The sequence below is a fragment of the Equus quagga genome, chromosome 17, assembly GCF_021613505.1.
Source record: "Equus quagga isolate Etosha38 chromosome 17, UCLA_HA_Equagga_1.0, whole genome shotgun sequence".
NCBI lineage: Eukaryota > Metazoa > Chordata > Mammalia > Perissodactyla > Equidae > Equus > Equus quagga.
Window position 1 is genome coordinate 43,682,607 of NC_060283.1, and position 15,063 is coordinate 43,697,669.

At 38.3% G+C, this 15,063-nt stretch overlaps 1 protein-coding gene across 2 annotated transcripts in view; it reads right to left on the minus strand.

Annotated features, from left to right (window-relative positions):
- The window catches only part of COL4A3 (collagen type IV alpha 3 chain), a 129,538-nt gene that overhangs the window by 33,889 nt on the left and 80,586 nt on the right, over positions 1-15,063 (minus strand). For both annotated transcript variants that reach the window (XM_046644948.1, XM_046644947.1), the window contains exons 19-27: positions 14,868-14,952; positions 13,592-13,627; positions 11,719-11,883; positions 8,540-8,632; positions 7,951-8,046; positions 5,122-5,192; positions 4,155-4,337; positions 2,303-2,471; positions 277-369 (exon numbers count right to left, since the gene is read on the minus strand). In XM_046644948.1, the coding sequence (XP_046500904.1) occupies positions 277-369; positions 2,303-2,471; positions 4,155-4,337; positions 5,122-5,192; positions 7,951-8,046; positions 8,540-8,632; positions 11,719-11,883; positions 13,592-13,627; positions 14,868-14,952 (991 nt within the window). The remainder of the gene's footprint in view (positions 1-276; positions 370-2,302; positions 2,472-4,154; positions 4,338-5,121; positions 5,193-7,950; positions 8,047-8,539; positions 8,633-11,718; positions 11,884-13,591; positions 13,628-14,867; positions 14,953-15,063) is intronic.

Consider the following 15,063-nt stretch of genomic DNA (forward strand, 5'->3'; position numbering starts at 1 on the left):
AAAAATCCATGAAGATAGTTTTGCTCTCGAATTCGAATTAAGTAATTATATCAGTTCTCCTTTGGAATCAGAAGCAGAATGGGAATAATTTGAATAACCACAAAGGACAACACCAAGTCCCCTGCCTGTTGGCTTGTTATCTGACAGAACTCTGGCTTGTGCTCTCTTTAGGAGCCAATGAGTGTATTTTTTCCTTATAACGGGGACAATATTTTTCCAGGAGAGTCAGGGTACCATCTGATGCTGTGCACCAGACTGGACAAAGGGGATACTCACCAGGTGGGCCTCGGGGCCCAGCACGGCCTGGGGGCCCTGGAAATCCTGGGGGGCCTGGGACTGGTGTCAAAACATTGAATTCTCCCTTAGGACCTTAAGAAAATTTATGATCATAAGACTGGTGTGCATATTGAAGCTTTTCTTTGTTCAGAAACAAAAATATAATTATAAGCTGTTTACAAACATATCCCAAGGAATATAAAAAATAGTCTCTGCTGCCACAGGCTTCAAAAATGGCTTAAAGATGACCAGCCCATAGAAAGTTTCTTATTCAGTCAACAAATATCTATAGGCATCTACTATTGTCTAAGTCTTGTTTTAATTAATAGCTCAACGTGCTGGTCTATTGAAAGAGGCCCTATTCTAAAGAAAATTGATAATATGGAATTCAGCTTACATCTTGATGAATACTGGTCGGATATTTATTTATTGGATGACTAATTTTTACAGGAGGGCAGAACAGTATATTGAACAAAACATGAAAATGTGGCCCGACAAGCTGAACTGTGCTTGAATCTTGGCCCTGCTATTTATAAGGTCTGTGAGGGTGGGCACATTTTTTAACCTCTCTGATAAATTCCTCGTGTGTCATTGGGGAAATCATGCGTACCCAGCTGGTAAAGATTTGGGATAATGTTCTGACCACAATGGCCAAGGTTAAAAATGTGTTAGTTATTAGTATTGTCCATATATTCATATAATTATAGAAAAAATAGATTTACAGTAGTATGATGGGAAAAATTTGATGATAATATATTTTATGACAATATATTTGTCATATAATATTTTATGATTTTACAATATTTTATGATTTTAGTCCTTCACTAAAGATTCACATTTAGAAAGAACAGAAGAGAGTTAAAAGGTGGATTAGAGGAGGAATCAGTAAACTTTTTCTGTTAAAGGCCAGATAGCAAATAATTTAGGCTTTGTGGTCCAGATGGTCTCTGTCACAACTACTCAACTCTGCCATCATGCATGAGAGCAGCCAGAAACAACACGTAAATGAATGTGTGCTGTGTGCCAATAAAACTTTATTTTATGCACACTCAAACTTGAATTTCATAGAATTTTTATGTGTCAGAAATATTATTTGGTTTTTTTCCCCAATCATTTAAAAATATAAAAACTATTCTTAGCTTGTGGACCACACATAAATGGATTTGGGACTGGGCCGCCATAGTTTGCCAATCCCTGGAATAGAACAGCAGCCTCAGAAGTAAGGTGCAGAAAAAAAATACATATAAATAATCATAAAATAAGGTTTATGTACATCTGTGGACAGAAATGCATGCATACAATTTATTATATATGAATACTTTGGGGATGTGCCCTCAAAAATTATTACTGATGAGAGGTATTATAAAAAGATTTGGAGAACACTGGTTTATTGGGTCTCACCCTTTAAAGTGATTTTAGAAGTAAAAAATGACCATGGTGGCATTGTTTGTTGAAAACTGTCAGTAACATGCAATTCTCATCTTCCACCATGTTCTTTGCCACAAACATTGAGGATCGGATTCCTCCTGAATCCAGCTATGTTCCTTACACGTGGAGCCCGAAGTCAACAGGACTTTCAAACTGTTCTCAGACAACTTTTCTTCATTTGTCTTAGATATTTTGAAGTTTTATTTATAAACCATCTTTTGGGTTATGGATCAAAAAGGACAAATTTGTGATAACATTACTGGGATCTTGAGTCCTCGAAGAGGCTTCTCAAGATCAATTTCATGGGTTTTTGCCTCCTTTTTGTTTATCATAAATGACTTCCACTCACCCCATATATTTATATCACTAATAGATATAGACTATCCTAGGCAATTCCAGCTGAATTGCTCAGTAAGGGGAAAAAATGGATTTTCTTTAACATATCCTACATATCCTTTCCCAGTGTCCATGAGTTGACATATTCTACATATTGGAAGCAAGTTTCTATACATTCATTAGTCCTGAGAGAGCTTCACTAGCTGTAGGAACCATCAACCCACTCCAAAGGAAAACAGGACTGGAAAGAAAACTAACCAACCGGCTTCTCCAGGTGGTCCAGGGGCTCCAGGAACTCCTTGGGTGCCCTTTGGACCAGGCTCTCCGTGTAATCCATAGTCTGATGGTCCAGCCGGTCCTACAGGTCCTGGAGACCCAGGGGTGCCAGGATCCCCTGGAGGACCCTGGTCCCCCTTCTCACCACTCAGGGCCTGTGACAATAGAGTTATGTTTGGAGAGTGCTCCATTCCAGCATCTCCTTACACAGGTTAATCCTACTATGTATATGCATACCTTTAGGTCATCATTGAGAAGATCTTGAATTAAAAAGCAGTTGGCATGTGAAGGAAACTATTACTAACATAAGAGCACTGTATGGTTTTTATCGTTTTATGCCTTTTGGAACTCAGCAGCATTTCATTTGAAACTTCATTGGTTCACTTGAAACACTTTCAAGTTCCACTTCACATGTCCTATGGTAAGATGCCACCCATATGATAATAGTCCCTAATACTTAGTTCAAATCGGCCAATGGTTTAAATGGCATTAGAGGTGAGACATTCATGTTAATGGCACATTTCTAAAATAAAACAAGTACAGCAAACTTTATTTGATTGGTTTTCACCAGCTATTTTCATTACAAAAGAGATATTCTATCTGTATTAATTTTTCCTTATAAAATATCGTTTTTTAAATTTCATAGGATATAACTTTGAAAATGAGTTGTGTATTTTAAAGTTAAATTTGACAAAATAATCAAAGTTTCCCTTTTTCCCCAAAATGGCCCCAAATAATAAATTTGACCAGATTTTTCTTTGATCAATATTAAAAGCTGGCTAAGTGGTCCTTTTTTAATAATGACAGGGCATGGACTCAAATCAGCTCCTTGATTTTCTCTCACTTTCTGGGACATCTTTACTAGAACTAATAAAGAAATTAGTGAGATGCAAATAGGGGCATCATATGAACTGTATTAATACTAAACCTAAAGAATTCTAGACTCTGTCCCTCTATAAGCAAACTACCATCTGGGGGACAGCCTGGCAGTTTGCCAAAGGAGAGTGTGAAATATTGGTCCTGCTAGCTGCTCCCAGCCAAAAAGTGTTTTGTAGTCAAAAAGGTCTAGGAAAGACTGCTATTGTATCTACATCTTGGGGAGTCACAATTCATATTCTGATATTGAGGCTGTAAGTGAACCTTTAAATTGGTTTGCCAGGTTTCTCTGTTTTGAGAAAATTGAATAAAACTGATTGACTCTGGGAGAAACTGGTATTTCGTACACCAGGCTGGGCAGCATGACTTGCAAACTTCTCATAGATCCGTTGTGAGGTTCTCAGCCTCTGACTCCATGACATTTTAAAACAGATCCTGGTAGGAATCTCTCGAATGAACATGTGAGAGATTCTATCCCATGAAAAGAGAGAGAATTTACATAAGCTTAAATAATGTAAATGACAAAACATTTGCTCTCTTTATTTGATAACCCTATCCCTAAATATTCGGTCATTTTACACATTTATTTTTACTTAGAAGAATGATCATTGCCCCGAAAATATTGACTAAAACTTTCCTATTAATCATTTTCCGAACTTCTCTATAAACTTGTTTGATATAAATATGGAATTGTAACTGGTAGAAGACACAAGATCATTATCAATGTAGAATTTCCTTTGGGCTAAAAAAATTATTAAGTGCTACCTATTTATTTTGTCAAAATACTATAAATATTTGCTCAGGTTATGCCCGCTTATTTGAAGATGCCTCATTGTGCAGTTAGAAGGATGAAATGTGCTGAGTGGCCAAACAATTTTTTGAAAGGAAGTCACCTCATCTCTTAACTTTAGAGCATGTAATTTATAGGAAGAGAAATTTGAAAAAAGTTACTGAATACCAACCAGTTCGCCTTTAGGTCCTGGTAATCCTTTGACTCCTGGAATTCCAGGAATTCCATCCAAGCCCTTTCTTCCAGGATGCCCTCGGAGCCCAGGATCCCCTGGGGCACCCACTTGTCCTTCTGGCTGCAGAGCTTCGCCTTTTTCTCCTTTGAGTCCTGGGTCACCCTGAGCACCTGGGAATCCCTAGGGTGGTACAGAAATAAGTCTGCATTGCATTTAGTTAGCGTTGTTCTTGTGTCAATCTTAAAAAAAAGCCAACAAGAACTTTTCAATTTTAATGAACATGGATTTTTTTTTCAGACACTTTCTTTGGCCTACAGTGTAATTTCAAGATTTTTTTGCTTTGTCTTTGCTTCCAAAACTGGAAAAGAATTCAGTTAAACAGTAAAATTCAATGTAACATGCACAATAATATAATTCAATATGATGCAATCATCATCACAATTCAGATTATGTTAGACTGTTGGTAAATTTTAATATGCATCTCTGGATAATTTGACTTAAATATACGTATCCATATATAACTTTCTGATTCATTATGATAAGCAAAATTTTAACTTTTTAACAACTTTATTGAAGTGTAATTTACATACCATAGAGTGTATCTTTTGTAAGAATACAATTCAATGACTTTTAGTAAATTTATACATTTATGCCACAATCACCACAATCCAGTGTTAAAACATTCCCGTCACTTCCCCAAATTCCCTCAAACCCATTTGCAGTCAATCCTTGTTCCTGAACTCAGCCTCAGGCAACCACTGATCTTTGTTCTGTCTCTGACACCATTTTAAATGATTATAAATTCATTAATTCATTCACTTACTAATTCACACGTCATTCATTTATTCATTTAATCATCAAGTATCTATTAAGTGCCTACTCTTTGCCAGGCACCAACTGATGACTTATATGTGATGCTCCATTGTCCAAATTGAAACTAAACTTCAGAACCGTGAAATCTTACCGGAAATCCTGGAAGACCCACACTTCCTGGGGACCCCGTGCTTCCTTTAATGCCAGCTGCTCCTGGTCCTCCTGCAAAGCAATGAATTATTAAATATTCACTGAACACCAGCTCTGAGAAGCCAGGGTAACGCAGTGTATGAAGAAAATAGGGTGTTTCCTTCTGAGGAAAGATTGACAATTTCCATCTTAAAACACACAGTGCAAGAAGAGAATGGGAGTGAATAAGTGGATAAGAGAGCAAGTAAAAAACAGGAACTCTTGTAAATTTTAGCTTCCCAAAATTCCTGTCTTTATAATTTTGAGGAGGTACACATTTTTCCTGATAATAAAAGTAATATATGTTCATTGTAAAGAAATTATACAGAAAGAAGAGAATAAAAATCATCCATAAATCTTCTACCAGAAGACAATACTTGCCAAACTGTTCATGTAGATTACCCATTAGATTTTATATCCATAAGCGCAAAGGACTTATATACACACTATTTTGGAATCATACTATTCATATGTCAATAAATATAGATTTATAGCTTCACTTCAAATGGCTGTGTAAGCCTATTGTGTGGGTGAATTACTTATTCAGCTAACTGCTATTTTTAAACATTGACATTATTTTTTCAGCTTTTAGCTGTTGTAAACAATGCAATGATAAATATCTCTGCATATTTAGTTCTCCAAATTTATCCAATTATTTCCTTTATAATAAATGCCTAAAAGTGGAACTGCAGGACCAAAAGGGCACAAACTTTTCTGAGGCTTTGGATATCTGTTGCCAAATTGCATTTTACTACACAGTTTTATACTTCCTGTAAGTATTTAAATATCTTTGTAAAGATGATCCCTTTTGAGGATCTTTTGGATGGATCTCAGGTCAGTTTATTCATATGCTATTTTTTGATGATTTTGAGCCAGAAAATATTGTTTGATAGTAATCTAAACTACTTCTTTGAGCTATACCTGTAGGATGCCAACTGCAGAGAAACCAAGGAAAATACAATAACACAACTCGTTGGTCAGCAGCCGTGAGCTGCCCACCTGCCTTCTAGCCTTGAGCCAGAGGTCCCTTAAGGGGAATGTAGGAAAATAATGATGGCATCGCTTTTATTCTTTTCCTCCCTCCTTCACTTACTTTTAGCTTCTGTTTTAATAGAACATTTCTCCCAGAAGCCTGGGCACTGAATAGGAGCTGCATAAGGAACAATTTCCCCCACCATTTACCCCCTCACCCTTCACCTCCTCCTTCCCTCTCAAGCCTGTCTTAGGGAATCAAGGGGCGGCGATTGCAAGGTAACTAAGGTCTTTATAAAGGAGCAGTGGTGGGATTTGTGGGTGATGAAGGATCCCTGCCCGAATGTGTGTCCTTTACTGGCTGGCCACAGTGCCCGCAGCTGCCACCATTAGCCTGTCTTCTTTGGACTGAGACCCAGCCTCCTTGAAGACCCTGTGCCAATGCAGATGTCTACTGGATGGTGGTAACCTACAAACATCCCCTTATCTCTGTTACCAGGTAGACCTTTGGATTAACTTGCTCAAAGGGCAGCCCCTGGGACAGCAATTAAGGGATGCCAATGTGGAGGGAAAGTGCATGTCTTTGGAGGAGAGTCCAGGCTGGATTTGAGTCCAGACTCTACCACTTATTTGCTATGCCACCTTATGCCTCAGTTTCCTCATCTGTCAAATGGAGTTAATGAATAGTAGTTACCTCTAGGGTTGATGTGAGGAATAAAGTGTGGAGGCACATACGACACCTAGAAAAGTGCCTAGCATGCTGACCAAGGGCTCCACAACGTGAGCTCTTGCTGATGTGATAAATAGTTTGATGATGGTGTCTAAAGACCAAGGAGCTGATGGGAGAACTAAGACTTTGCATGGTACCCTGTGAGAGGCCCTGGGTAGCCAGGGGAGTGGCACAAGGGGCAGAGGAGCCCAGCTAATAAACACAGACTTGTTCTGCTTCAAGGTTTGTCCCTGGCCGGTTCTGTGACTGAGGACGGGGGAGTTGGACAGCAGAGGGAGTGACAGCCTGGACCAACAGTGTTGGGTGGAGAGTCCTGGTGTGGCCCAGAGGTTGACAAGCGAAGTGACAGATCCTCTATATGGCCCTCAGAATATTGGCCTATGAAATGGTTTTTTCCTTCAAAAATTGATTTAGTGACTAATATCAAAAAAAAAGAGATTTCAGATAAAAATCATAATTTCTTTCTTCTCATGAAAAATTGGCAGATTTATTAACACAGGGCCTAAAATGCTGCAAAGTAACGTTATGCTGGAGTTGAATGCCTGATGGCCCCTTTCAATGTGCCCTCTGGTTTACCACAGTCCTCACCACTCTCTATTGTCCCCAGCACTGTTGTCTATTAGTATACTTTTTTATTGCGCTTGTATCCTTAAGAGGAATGTGAAATAGTGCATATGCCCATGATTTTATTGAAAGTGGGGACATGAAAAAATGTATGGAGAAAGGTCACGTCTTTTGAGAACAAAGTGGGAGAGAGCTTATTTCTTTACGGAAGAGAGAAGTGATGTGTGTTTAGTATGGCTGCTTTACTCCTCTGAGTTACTTGCTGATCTCCTACAGGAATATGAGTTTATAATTCCTGGATAACACCATCGTTTGCTGGAATTCAGCGACTAAAATGGAACAGGGAAACATGCCAGCTTTTATGGTATTTTGGCTTACCAAACATACAGAATATGTTTTTGAGAGTCTTCCTCTAGGTTCATATAAACCACATCATGACATCCAGAAATCTGATCCCTTTTTTTACTGCCCAATGAGTTGACCCATTTATACTTGCAAAAAAACTTGCATGCAAATGGTCTGTACCTGGGATTCCTTTTACACCATCTAACCCCGGCAATCCTGGGAGACCTGGAGGCCCTGGGACATAAGGGCACTGTGTGCACAAGAAGCCCGGTTCCCCTGCAATGAGAACGTGCTTGCATTACTGTTAAACCCACACTGAGTCCTCAGAAAGGACAAATATTTTCCAACTACATAATCATTTGTTACATTTAAAATTTTTTTCATGTAGCGAAAATAATCTAGGACACTGTACATATTAATTTAAAAAAATCATCTATTATAACTGCTTAATTTATCCATCTGAGCTTCTTGGTCTTCTTAGAGAGGAAATCCCAAGAATCTAGTATAAAACATCTACTATTTAAGCATTTATCTCTTTGAGTGCAGGATAAAACTCATCTTCTAGGAAGAGCCAATGATTTATTGCATGAGTGTTAAATAACTGATTGATTTAGAGATAAATGAATACTTTTAGGTAATTCTTTTGGAAAAGAAGCCATACCTGACTGTCTGATATTTGGGATCAGTGTTGTCTCAGGGGAAAAAAATTCAGTGATAATAATGATGATGAGATGACTTATTCTAATAGAACACCATTGATTGAACCAACCTTTGGGCCCATAGACTCCTGGGATTCCTGGAGACCCTACATGGCCTGGAAGCCCACCATCTCCAGGTGGACCTTCGCGAAAAATGATTTCACCTACAAAAAAAAGACAACACCAAAGCTAGTTTTTCATTTCTCTAAGTGTTTTTTCTTCTATTGGCAAGTGTTTTAGTAATATGTATTATTTTGCATGCATTTCCACCATGTTTGTTTTGGAAACTGAGTCTTGAAGATTATCTGCAACTGAAAAGACTGATGCATGTTGACCAACTTTTCCTTTCACATCACAAGCATGTGATTTTTTTTTTATACTGATGTGGTGATTCTTTGAAAGCTCATTTTATGGTATTTCTCATCACATAATCAACCCCTGTTATCTTAATTCAATTGTTTTCAATTATTCCAAGACTATCCCTTTAACATCTTTAGGGAAAGGGTCAAATCTCATTCTTCTGTGTATCTTGGATACATTGTATTTTCCTGATAGATTGGAGATGCTTAACATACTGACAGAAAAAAATGGATTCTGACTCAGGACATCATCTGTTTTCTCCTCTTTGCTTGTTCACATCAATTGAGTCCGTCATTCTTAAAGCAGCTTTTCCAGAAAGCTCTTCCCAGTCTTCCACAAAAATCTGCTATTGTAATATTACAATGAATAGCTAATTCTCTCAGACTCGTGTTCTATAATCTAATTTCTGGTCTTGCCATTTCAAATATAGGTTGAAGGCAGTGCTGATGAAACTAAATATTTAAAAACAGTACCTATAGCTGCCCCAATTTTAAGAGCAACAGGTAACAGTGGAAACATTTAATTTAGATGGAATGTGGTGTGTGTTATATTATGTCTGCTTGATTATGAAAAGAATGCCCATTTTGTGATCCAGTGTTGTGTGTCTTTAAGATGAATAGATAGTTATTTGTAAACAGTAAAATCTACTTACAGTTATAAAATAAATAAGTCATGGATGTAACATCCAGCATGATGACTATAGTTAATAATACTGCATTGCATATTTGGAAGTTGCTAAGAGAGCAGGTCTTAAATGTTCTCATCACAAGAAAAAAATTCTGTAACTATATATGGTGATTAATATTAACTAGACTAATTGTGGTGATCATTTCACAATATATGCAAATATTGAACCATTATGTTGTACACCTGAAGCTAAGATAATATCATATGTAAATAATACCTCAATAAGAAACAACTAAATTTAAAAATGTAGGGGAAAAAAACAGTAAAATGTGATGGCATTTTTATATCTAATGCAGACTTCTATGTATAATTTTACATTTGGTATACATTTGTATATACTTATACATTTTCATACTCATTTCATACTTAACTCAACAAATATTGGAGTACCTACGGTGTTCCAGCCCCCATACTACATGCTGGGCTTAAAACAGTAAATAAGATATGGTCCCTGACCTCAAAGAGCTTTGAGTCTTGTAGGGGAAACTGACAAGGACAAGGCAATGTGAAAAATCCTACGATCAGGGATCGGGATAAACTTGATTGTTACAGGATGTGGGCTCAGTGAAAACTTTCTGCAGGACTTGTACTTGAAGCTGCACCTGGAAGGACAGGCAGGTGTTGCTTAGAGCAGAGAAGGTAAGAAACAAAGACAGTCTCAAAGGGAGAAGTTGCATGGCATCTTCAGCGAGGGAGAAGTTCTATTGTAGGTACCCCTGGTCCAGATCCCGACTTTAGCATTCATGAGCTTACGTGAGTTCTGCACATCAGGCTTGTCATCCATAACACAAGGATACAAAACCTACATCTTGAAAAAGACTTGGAGGACTAGAAATTGTTAAAATCTGTGACACCATGTAAAGTTTCCGTTGAGTTTTGTTTGGTTTGTTTTCAACATAGGTCCACATCATAGCTTGACAGATTTGTTCTTGGACATTATGTCTTTTTATTAATGGGATAATTTCTTGACTTATTGTTGGCCTAAAAGAAAGCTTTTATTTATTTTTTTTTAATCTTGCTCGCATAACCAGGCAATTAACTGAATTATCTTAATGAGTCATGCACCACATAGTGACATTTTGGTCAACGATGGACCGCATATACAATGGTGGTCCTATAAGATCAGTACCATGTAGCCTAGGGCTGTAGTAGGCTATGCCATCTAGGTCTGTGTAAGTACACTCTGTGATGTTTGCACGACAACAAAATCGCCTAATGATGCATTTTTCAGAACGTATCTCTGTCGTTAAGTGACGCATGACTGTATTAAGAGTTTTCCAGATTATTCTTTTGAATTTTCGGCGTTTATAATCATATTGTCTATAAATAATAAATATCTCTACCTTTCTTTAAAAAAATTTCTGATACCTAGAAGATTCTTAAGGCTATTAGGAGGGTTGATTAAAAAACACAAGATTTCCCAGACACCTGCTAGGAAAGGTATTTTAAAATGCAGAGAGTAACTTACATGGTCATGAGGTTCTATGTACCTATTAGCCAACATAGAATGCTAAGTGGCTCTGTAGGTGGAGGGAGTGGAAAGGACACCCACATCGGAACCGCCAGGTACCACTTCAAGTCCTCTGGGCCGCAGCTCTGAGGTCTCTGACCCACTGCATCTGGGAGCACTTTGCCTCCTGCTCATGCCGCACAGCTCTAGCCTCTCGCGCTGGGGCTTCCCTGCTGATGCCAAGGCATGGGATGCCCTGGGAGCCATGCAAAGACAGCCTGGAAATGTGTGTGGTGGAGCGGGGTCAGCCCAGTCCCGTGCAGTCACATCTTTGACCCATGAGAAATAGGAGCATGTGGATAAATTCTTGCCTCCTTCTCCCCTGGGACAGATTATCCTGAGACAAAGGTATACAGCTTCTTGGAAGATGATTTCCAGGGATGAACAAGCAGCTGCACTTGGCTTAGGCCAACTGGATAACCATCACTCCCTCCTTGCTTCACTCCCCTTGTCCCTGCCTCCCACTCTGCCCTCTGTGGAAACTCAGGCCAAAGCTTTGCTGCACCTGCAAAGTAGTCATTCCACCAGAGTTGCTTTCACAGATGGCTAATAAAACGAAACACCATGGGAAGGATGATTCCTAAGATCCACACAGACTGATGGCCCAGCTGCAAGTACGGTCCATTGTCCCTGATTTGCACACATCTGTCACTGGGCAGTATACACCAGAGGGGCCCCATTAGGCATCTCTACCTGGTGGTCCTGGAGGTCCCGGTGACCCTGGAGGGCCTGGTGAACCAGGACAACCTGGGGACCCAGGTGGCCCCACTGCATCCTTTCCTGGGGGTCCTTGTTCACCTTTATTTCCTTTCATGCCTGGTGATCCAGGCACTCCTCTGAGGCCAGGCCTTGATGACCCTTGGAGAAAATAATCATTTCAGTGTCTTTTAAATTTTTTCCTGATTAATATATATTTATTTTTCAATTGCAAAAAATGATGTATTCTTATTTATAAAAGTTGCACAAGTGATAGGTATGTAAAGCATATAAAATAAAAAGTGATTATCTTCCTTCTTTTGTGGCCTTGTTAAACTATCACAGTTTAGCTCGGAACATTCCATTCCCATGAGATAATTTATGTAATTTATTACAAGGGACTGAAACAGAGTTTGGGATGCACTGCAGTCTTTTTATTTAAAAGAGAGAAAATCGTATTTGGACTTTATTCCTGCCAATTGTTAGTTATAAAAGGGCATGGTGAGGGGCTGGCGCAGTGGCATAGTGGTTAAGTTTGTGCACTCTGCTTCCTCGGCCCAGGGTTAAGGGGTTCAGATCCCAGGTGTGGACCTACACACTGCTCATCAAGCCATGCTGTGGGGGCATCCCATATACAAAATAGAGGAAGATGAGCATGGATGTTAGCTCAGGGCCAATCTTCCTCACCAAAAAAAGCTGTGCCAGGTGGTACAAAACCCCTTTCACCTGTCCCTCCTAAGATGACAAGGATGTGAAAAGGGAGCCAGTTTTGAATCTCCATCTTGCAAACAGTTTAACTGTTAAGAAGAGAGACCTCACCACCAGAGGGCTAAGAAACCAGTGAGGGTAATAGCTGATTATTTCTGATTATTGAGCATAAGTGTTTTGACATAAAGGCAAATCTCTCTGATTGACGTCTCTTTTAGACGTTTGTAATTTTCACTCACTGGCTTCCTAAAGGAGCCTGTTCATTACTTAGGGGCCTGGCAGGGGGAAGGAAGTCTTCCTTAATCTTTGGCTAGACCGATAAAATATACTTTTGCATCATTCCAATTTCAAGAGAGACCCACTGTTAACGTTTGGTGTATATTTTTCCACGCATATGCAAGTACACATAATATTAATCCATTTGTCTATTTTTTAACAATGATATTATAATATACATATAGTTCTGCAATCTGCTTAATTTCAATTCACTTTAAAAATCATGAAATAGTTTAAATATGCAACATGGTATAGAGAAAAATATAATCAATGGCAGGGCTTATCGAATCTTGGCCATTTTTTCTTAGTTTTGTTTCCTTTACAACATGACACATTACAGTCTTTACGGTTATGACTGAGGCCACTGTGATTAATCTTTGATTAATCATCCTTGATCCTATTCTTCCTCTCTCAAGAGGCAACCATGGTAATGACTCATGGATGTTTTTACACTTTATGGAATTGTCTATATGTCCATAAACAATATATTGTAAAACTTAAAACTTTATGTATAACTGTAATCTATGTATCCTTATGCAACTTGTGATACATTATGAAAACTATCATTTAACCAACCTAATTAACATAAAATTATTTTCTATCTCTGCCTCCTCTGAGTTTCAAACCTTTTGCTCAGACTCCAATGTTACTATCTTACACTTAGTTAAAACCACTGAGAAGTAAAAAGGGGCATTTCTATATCACTTTATGTCAGCTTCCACTTCCTTTTCCGCTGCAGGTCACAAAGTTAACAATTAAAGCCGGAAATACTTTTATATCAATTAATGAAACATTTCTCTTATGTAAACAATGCAAACATACTAGAGAGCAGTGTGTTTTCCTTTTAATAGCATTTTTATTGCTACCCCGAGAAACATGTACATACCGGGACTTCCAGGAACTCCAGGGGGACCACTGGGACCTATGAAAACACGATAGTGATTAATTGCTTACGAAGATATAAATAACTCCTTTCTCTTCATTTTTGAAATCTTGGATGACAATATAATAATAATGAATGATAAATATTTTTTAGACTTTTTCTCCACTCTTACGTAGATAAGTATTAGAAAACTTCACATATTTGGACAAATTGTAGACAGGAAACTAATTTTAGATGTTTAATACTCAAAAGTGAATCACACTATCTTATCATTTTCAAATATTTCAGCAGAGATTTACTAAGAGCCTGTTCTGTGTCTGGCGCTTGCCTGGGATGGTTCAGATACAAGAAAATCAAACAGCTGGAATGGTCAAGGACCTGCAGGTGGCCAGTGTTCCATCTCACATTGCTTCTGGATGTGACATTGCATGGGGTTCTGATGCTTTGAGACATATGAATGATTCATAGTAAGCATATCAGATTTTTAAAAATCTATGTCTATGCCTGTACTTATCTGTCCATGTATTTAAATACACTGAGAACTTTTACTCTTTTAAGTAAAATTCTTTAAAATCCTGTTTATATCAATAATTTGCCTGGTTCAGTGGTTCTCAATCCTGGCTGCACATTAGAATAATCTAGGGAGCTTTTATGATCTGCCAGTGTCCAGGGCCCTCCTCCAGACAATTAAATAAGGACACAGGGATGTAACCTTGACATGGTCATTATTTAGAAGTTCCTGGGAATTCTAATGTGTAGCCAGAGATGACAGTTGTTGACCTAGACATTTTCAACCTATCAAAAGCAGTAGAATATAAATAAATATGATTTTAATTCATGGTGCCAAGGACAGATCCATGCTCCAGGAGTCAGGAAACCAAGGCTTCAGTCCCTCCTTGTCACTATTTGTGTGGATTTGCTCAAATTACAGCTTTTTAGGGTCTCCATTTTCTCTTTTATAATCCCACTGAGATTGTGGGTTTCTTACACTCCCTCCCTCCCCTTGCCCCCCAGACATATTAATGTATTCTTGCCAGACTTGAACTTCATGCTTTGCTACATAAAGATAATTTAATTACCTCCCATGGTATATCACCTATGAAATATTCTTATGAAAATATGAAAATTAAGAGACACCAAAAAATACCCCTACCCATGAAAATTAGGAGACCTCCCTTCTCCCCCTGCAAATTCTGGGTCTATAATCACGTTATACATTACCTTGAAAGAAAGACAGGGAAATGATCAGCAAATGCTTTAGGAAGGAATTTATTCTCACCCTGTGGGCCACGAGCTCCTTTGGGCCCTGGTGGGCCTGGAATTCCTTCATCTCCCTTTTCCTGGTAAGCATCGTAATATTCTGTCTTAAAGGAGAAAGAAATGAGTAAAGAGAAAGAATAGCTGTTTATGGACAGCTCACCAAATGCAATTACTACAGTTTCTTCTTTTTGGCCAAAATGATTATTTCCTTATTT